The following is a 7,754-nucleotide window of genomic DNA, read 5'->3' as shown; positions in this document are numbered from 1 at the left end:
TGAGCAATCATTGATGTGACAGCCATCTCCCCAATAATTATAATCTTTATTTATATAGCACCAACATATTCCGGAGCACTTTACATACATTATCATGGCTGTCCCCATTGGGGCTCACAATCCACATTCCCTAGCAGTATGTCTTTGGAGTGTGGGAGGAAACCGGAGGAAACCCACACAAACACAGGGAGAACATACAAACTCCTTGCAGATGTTGTCCTTGGTGGGATTTGAACCAAGGACCCCAGCGCTGCAAGGCTGCAGTGCTAACCACTGCGCCACCATGCCACCATACAATGGATAGCGCAGCTTGGTCAGGCGCCCGCCGCCGCGGGACTCGTAGCAGAAGCCGATCACTGCTCCAGACCAAACGACCAATAGGTGAAATTCAACAGAGCAGGTCCTCAACTGTCAGGGGGGTGCAATCAGGAGGCCCCCACATACATTATCTGATCAGAGGGTTGTGTATGGGGGGGCTTGACTCTGCATGTTTGTTGGTCTGACAGCTGCTGTGTAATTACTTGCTGTCAAATTCCCGACAAATTACAGACGATTGCTTGAAAACACCCTATAATCATTTTATTATCAGACCTTTCACATGAAATTTTTTTTCTCCAAATATATTAATATTTTTTATTATTGTGGTTGAGTCTTGACATCTGGAGACTTTATGGCATGCCTTTAAGTAAGCGATGGGTGGACACTTAAAAATTAGAGGATTTGTTCATTATGGATATAAAAGCAAAAATGTGACCCGTGCATAACTGGGATTCCTCCAGCAGCGAACGTAACTACTGAATGAGGTCCAGTAAATGAATGAACGCAGGTATGTGAGCACAGGGCCGCCAGCCCATCCGTCATCTGCCGTCTCATCACCATAGATCACTGGTATTAGACCTGGTATATGATCACGCATGTAGGGATGACCTTCATCATGTCCTCCCCGTACACACTAAAGGGGCCACATCACCAATTCCTGCTCCATAGTAGTGCCCAAAGATACAGTGATGCACACTATGGCAGCCAGTTTTAATTTATTGAAACATACATTATAAAAAAAAAACAAACATCAGTAATTTAAGTAAACGCAAACCCAATTGTGCGCCAAAGCGTGCAAAAATGGTACTCCATGCTCTACAAAAAAGTCTGACGTGCAACCCCTTAGTCCTGCCCTAAAAATTGTGGTAGGCGATCAAGAGCCAGTGGGTTTCTCCACCCAAAGATAAATAGCCATTCACAAAACTTTCAGTGGGGGTACAAGAGACCAATAAGAGCATTTTTGGGGGTAAAACGGGTGACAACTAAGATCTCACAGACGCAGGTTGGGGAACCCATTTAAGTGCTTTCAAACTAGGGAGTCTTAATCCAAAGTGATTACCCAGGAACCACCAAAAAATGGTGACAAGCCTTTATAAATAAAGGGGCTCAATAATTTAGAGGGTCTTGTCCTCTAAAAAAAAAAAAAAAAAAAAAAAGGTAATCAAGTCTCTCCCAATTACCCAAGTTCAGATTCTTTAGAAAGAGCAATCCAAAAACTGGGTGAGCAGGTCAGCATAAAGATCTGATGACACCACATATTTGGTAGTGCGCGGTGTAGCATTTCGGGCAGATGGGCACGAGTGAAGTAAATGGAGGGGTGAACGTCCCGGACCAGAGGTGTACAAGGAGTCTCTGTGGGGACGAGATGATCTTTTATGGAGAGACTGGCTCTCTTTCGACTGGGCTTTGCAGCCATGTTTGTGGTGAAGAGAGTCCAAGGATCTTCTCCTCTTGGATGTGCTGTGAGGAGGTGCCTGGTTTCTTTCCATGGTACCATCATCTTCGAAATGGAGAACTACTTTGGGCTGGTGGCAAGGGAGACTTCTACGGTGAACGTCTTCCTTGGACCTAGTTCTACATTGGTCTTTAGAGGGTGGTCTCTCTTGTGACCTGCTTCTGCAAGCATCCTGAGCATGAAGGGTCTCACGATTTCCACAGTCATCAGCCTGGAGGGTCACTTTTGGCTTTTTATTAATGGTATTCGAATACACCCTACTGGAAAACTTCTTCTCCAGCTCTTGACATGGCCACAAGCTTTGGTCTGCATCTTGGTGGCAGCAGTGGTCATCATCCCTAAGATAAGGCACGTTCTCTCCATGGTGGATATAGGTGGTGTCATGAAGAGGAGTCACTCTGTACAGAGAGTCATTGTCAAAACATTCAGAGTTCTCCTTCGTTGAGGACAGCACATCACTATTGGGAGTATCCGCTTCTCCGTGCATGTGTCTGCTATCTTCAGAAGACAGAGAATCCAACTCACAATCCGCTCTGGACAACTCATAGGGACAGTGAGGGGCTTCCTCGCTTCTCCTGACATCATCATTACAACAAGGGGACTCTGCACCCTTGGAGATGCTGGCTCTGCGATGGGAATGATTGAGGATAGATCTTCTTAATTCATCTCCACGCCCCCTCTTTGCTGAAGGTATGCTACAAGCCCAGAAGAGAGCAGTCAGTGCAAAAACTAAAAAACTAAACCTCCTTCCCAAAATAAATAGTTAACCCATTATTCTGCAATTTTACCCTGCCACCCAGAGGTGCACACAACCCCAACATTTCCTACAGTTTCTTTTTTTTTACCCCTCACCTTTCAGCCGGAGTAAGATGCAAGGCTCTAAAGAGCTCTGCAGTAGGAGGCGTGCGAGGCTCAGCGTGGCTGCGAGGCAAGCTTACTGGGGTGGGCCTGGGGCGAAGATAAGGGGTCATGCTCAGCTTAAAGGGAATCAGGTACTGAGGAAGAGGGTGTAGCTCAGGAGCTAGAAGGAGAGGACATAAAATCAAAGTAAGATTTATGAGCAAGAAAAAAAATCCAAACAAGTCTAGTGTTATAAACCGTGGTATTATAGTAGTTATATTCTTGTACATAGGGGCAGTATTATTATAGTAGATATATTCTTGTACATAGGGGCAGTATTATAGTAGTTATATTCTTGTACATAGGAGCAGTATTATAGTAGTTATATTCTTGTACATAGGAGCAGTATTCTAGTAGTTATATTCTTGCACATAGGAGCAGTATTATAGTAGTTATATTCTTGTACATAGGAGCAGTATTATAGTAGATATATTCTTGTACATAGGGAGCAGTATTATAGTAGATATATTCTTGTACATAGGAGCAGAATTATAGTAGTTATATTCTTGTACATAGGGGGCAGTATTATAGTAGTTATATTCTTGTACATTGGAGCAGTATTATAGTAGTTATATTCTTGTACATAGGGGGCAGTATTATAGTAGTTATATTCTTGTATGTTGGGGCAGTATTATAGTAGTTATATTCTTGTACATGGGAGAAATATAGTAGTTATTTTATTGTACATAGGGGACAGTATTATAGTACTTCTATTCTTGTACATAGGGGGCAGTATTATAGTAGTTATATTCTTGTACATAGGAGCAGTATTATAGTAGTTATATTCTTATACATAGGGGGCAGTATTATAGTAGTTATATTCTTGTACATAGGGAGCAGTATTATAGTAGTTATATTCTTGTACATAGGGGCAGTATTATAGTAGTTATATTCTTGTACATAGGGGCAGTATTATAGTAGTTATATTCTTGTACATAGGGGGCAGTATTATAGTAGTTATATTCTTGTACATAGGGAGCAGTATTATAGCGTATATAGTAAAAAAAAAAATAGAATTTAAGTCTCTTACACTCATTACTTGGTGACAGGCTGTCACTCCATCTCTGGGTACTCTCCTCTGACTCTGTGTCTTGGTTACTGCTGCTCTCACATCTATGAGACTTTATGGATCTGGAAAAACATTACGCAGATATATGCATGTATTAATAAAAATGACTTTGCAAAAGTTGATCCTTATGAGCTACAACAGTTGCAGAAGTGCAAATCTCCCTCTTGTCCTGAGGGGGGCGCTACAGAGCAGTCTTATATAGGATTGTGTAGACTGGAAATAATGCAGCAACTGCTCAGTGGGGAGAAGGATTAGGTGTGTATTGCTAACAGGTGAGGCAACGTGTGATTTATTTCTAATCTGTAACCTTTGATGCACACAGGTGAGCGCAGGAAATCTGTGCACAATATGGTAGAAGACCATTTTCGAGTCTGGTCTTTTCCTGTAGACGTAATATTGCAATGAGTTAATAATGCCTGTGTAAATAATGTGTGATCTCATCACCTGCTGGGAGGCTCCAGTCTCAGGACCCTGTACAGCTCCGCCGTGCTCGGAGTCGCAGGATCTGCAGAAGGGAGCAGTCTGCGAGGTTTAGTGCCGCAGGACTGGACGGCTGTGGCCTGCTGTTTGGGATTACTGGAGGGTTTTTTCGGGGTGTCCGCTGCTGTGAATAGAGAGTATACACTATTAATGCTTTAAAACCCAATTTAGGCCAGCCAACAGACCCACAACAGAGAAAAATCTGTAATACTGATCAGTAAAGGTGGTCATACCCCCCCTCATCCCACAGACATCAGCCGAATGGTCATTTAGCTGGCAGCCATTTCTCCACACTCCCTACACACTGGGCTTGTATCTAGTGAGAAGGTAAAAATCTGCTGCAAGACACTATTGGGGTCTAAAGGACAAATGATTGGGCATGTAGACATTCAATATACCCAATCCTTCTTTTAACCCATCACATGGTTGTCAGGACATCCCTATACACAATACATAGTTGACCACTTCTGCCAAAATTGGTGGGTTTGGCCAATGTTTATCTAATGTGTATGGTGAGAATAATGTTGAAAATTCCATGTTGATATTGATGGATTCTGGAATATATAGATGCGGAGGTCTCAGGCGGCACTTGGAAAACAAAGGTTACAATCCAATGTGTCAAGTACTTGATCCTAAATACCTGCCATGCTCTACACACAGCCTCAGAAACTAAGCGTACTTACTAAGTGTTGACCACGGAGGAGTCTTCTTCCACGGAGGCGTCCCCAGACCAGGAGTCATGGTCAAAAACTGCTGCTTCATGAAAAGAGCCTGATCGGCCTTAAACTGGAGACGCTGCGTAAAACATTACTCACTGGTTAACGTAAAGCCTGGCCGAGAAGTAGAAAGATCCCAAGATGGATATGTTCTGTAGTTCTCAAAAATTGAGGGATATGGCAGTGATAGGGGAAGATCTTCCTCACACTGGGTTTTATCCTAACTATGGGGCCATTGACTTCTGCTTTACCAGAAGATTAATTTAGTCTGACAACATGCATCTAACATTTGGAGCTCAAGTTCAGTCCCATTATCATAATGAGGTTACAAGAGCAATGACTCTGAGGTTACCTCTCTCCCCAGACGGATAGCCGCCTCCGTGAACTTATCCCGCTCATCCTGAAAGGCCAGCTTCTGCTCCTCAAAGGCCATACGGTCTTGTTGTAATCTCAGCTGTTCTTCTAAGAAGTACGCATCCCAGAGAGGAGATTGCTGACCCTCACCGGGCAGTGGCATCAGCTGGTCCTGGGCAAGACATTGATAAGACAACCTTCATCCAGAATTACCAAATATATTCTAACAATGGTTTCTTTACTGATTATTGCTCCCTCTTGGCTGGCACCATATGCATTTATGCCCTGGAAAAAGATTGGAACAAGTATTTTGATGTCCTACAACCTAAGCTCAGGAGGTCCAGAAGTCTGCCTATTGCCACCATTGGCTCCACTTTCAACCATTGATGAAATTGGATCCACTTTCCCACCGTCAACCATTGCCACCATTGTCTCAGCTTTCCTACTGTCAACCATTGCCATAACTGGCTCCGCTTTCCCACCTTCAACCACTGCCGCCATTGACTCTGCTTTACCACCATCAACCATTGCCACCACTTGCTCTGCTTTCTGAACGTCAACCATTACCGCTACTGGCTCAGTTTTTCCACTGTCAACCATTGCCGCCATTGGCTCCACTTACCCACCATCAACCATTGCAGCCAGTGGCTTCACTTTCCCACCATCAACAATTGCCACCATTGGCTCCGTTTTTCCACCATTATCCACTGCTGCCATTGGATCAAATTTCCCACAGTCAACCATTGCCACCATTGGCTCCTCCTTCCTACCAACCATTGCCACCATTTTCTCTGCTTTTCCACCATCAACCAAGCTTCCATACCCCTTGTTCCCATAAAAAAAAAAAGTATCCCCCCTCCATCTCAATGGCATATACACACTTCCATCTTCCCACAACCTATAGCATTTGCCAATTCGACATTAACCTACACCCTTCACATCCTGTAATACCTGTAATAGCTGCTGCTGTTGACTGATCAGCTCCCGGCTCTGTCCTAGCTCTTCTTTAAGCTCCTCTACCTCCTTCTTGAGTTGGGTCAGTTCCTTCTCATGGTCAGTCACGCTAATCACATTGGACTGCGTCGCTACAGAGAAGGTAAAAAAAAAATAAAAATAAGGTGAAGCCTCGACGAAAATATCAAACTGGTGGCTATGCCAAGCCAAGAACACATTACTACCAAGCCCCACAGTACAAGCTTGTGCCATCACTTCTACACAGAATGGGTAGAATTAGTTTATTCTCCTCACCTCGAGCTTCCAGTATCTCCACCAGTTGCTTGAGGCTGTTCCACTGTTTCTTTAGGTTTACCGTTAACCCAACTTCCCCAACACGAGTGGGCCTTGTACGTCCTCCCCCCATACGCTTGTTTACGGTTGTCGAATCCTGAAAGACAAATAGGTAAAAATAAACTTACAGGTGGACATCATGGTGGAATAAGAGGCCGTGGTGTGACGTACATCTGTGGTCACCCTGCCGAGGACGCCTTCATGTCTGCAGAGGATGGCCCGCACCTCTATCCTCATCTGCTCATGGAATTTCTTCAGCTCCGTATTCTCTGACAGAACTTCACGGACATTTTTCTCTGACATCCCTGATGAGCGATGCATGGCTCCTAATACTTGTTGTAGGGGCAAAAATTCATCACCCAGAAAGGGAACAAACAACAAATGGACATCAGGTTTATTGTTAACCTAAATACATAAAATGTCTCCTAGTATCCCAAAACCTGACAATTTCCAACATTAACCCGGCTCCTAATCCTCATTACCCTGTAACCTCTTATTACAGTAACCCGGCTCCTGATCCTCTTATTACCCTGTAACCTCTTATTACAGTAACCCGGCTCCTGATCCTCTTATTACCCCTGTAACCTCTTACTACAGTAACCCGGCTCCTGATCCTCTTATTACCCCTGTAACCTTATTACATTAACCCGGCTCCTGATCCTCATTACCCTGTAACCTCTCATTACAGTAACCCGGCTCCTGATCCTCTTATTACCCCTGTACCCTCTTATTACAGTAACCCGGCTCCTGATCCTCATTAACCTGTAACCTCTTATTACAGTAACCCGGCTCCTGATCCTCTTATTACCCCTGTAACCTCTTATTACAGTAACCCGGCTCCTGATCCTCTTATTACCCCTGTAACCTCTTATTACAGTAACCCAGCTCCTGATCCTCTTATTACCCCTGTAACCTCTTATTACAGTAACCCGGCTCCTGATCCTCTTATTACAGTAACCCAGCTCCTGATCCTCTTATTACCCCTGTAACCTCTTATTACAGTAACCCGGCTCCTGAGCCTCTTATTACCCCTGTAGCCTCATTACAGTGACCCGGCTCCTCAACCTCTTATTACCCTGTAACCATTTATTACAAGGCTTGCTGGTGTTTCCCTGGCACCTAGGCCACATACACAGGACGGTTATATTCGGCAGCCAGCACATTAGTAATTATT

General features: G+C 44.1%; 1 protein-coding gene across 1 annotated transcript; it reads right to left on the bottom strand.

Moving 5' to 3' along the window:
• Positions 1 to 1,514: 1,514 nt before the first annotated feature.
• Positions 1,515 to 6,901, bottom strand: LOC141167381 (uncharacterized). Its single transcript, XM_073654790.1, has 9 exons — positions 6,752 to 6,901; positions 6,542 to 6,677; positions 6,245 to 6,378; positions 5,292 to 5,465; positions 4,907 to 5,018; positions 4,188 to 4,347; positions 3,705 to 3,805; positions 2,627 to 2,795; positions 1,515 to 2,469 (listed from the first exon to the last, which is right to left on the bottom strand). Exons 1-9 carry the CDS (start codon positions 6,899 to 6,901, stop codon positions 1,515 to 1,517), a joined length of 2,091 nt encoding a protein of 696 aa, XP_073510891.1.
• Positions 6,902 to 7,754: the final 853 nt, after the last annotated feature.

This window comes from Phyllobates terribilis, unplaced genomic scaffold (assembly GCF_046119375.1).
Source record: "Phyllobates terribilis strain yellow unplaced genomic scaffold, ASM4611937v1 Scaffold_11__3_contigs__length_659146591, whole genome shotgun sequence".
Taxonomy (NCBI): domain Eukaryota; kingdom Metazoa; phylum Chordata; class Amphibia; order Anura; family Dendrobatidae; genus Phyllobates; species Phyllobates terribilis.
This window is presented reverse-complemented; position numbering and strand designations above follow the sequence as displayed.

Excerpts from the sequence above, each read along its gene's own strand:
- LOC141167381 (XM_073654790.1), bottom strand. The coding sequence starts at position 6,901 with ATGCATCGCTCATCAGGGATGTCAGAGAAAAATGTCCGTGAAGTTCTG. Across the intron at positions 4,348-4,906 it reads TCCTCCGTGGTCAACACTTA|CAGCGGACACCCCGAAAAAA; the intron begins GTAAGTACGCTT and ends CTCTATTCACAG. Across the intron at positions 3,806-4,187 it reads AGACTGGAGCCTCCCAGCAG|ATCCATAAAGTCTCATAGAT; the intron begins GTGATGAGATCA and ends ATGTTTTTCCAG.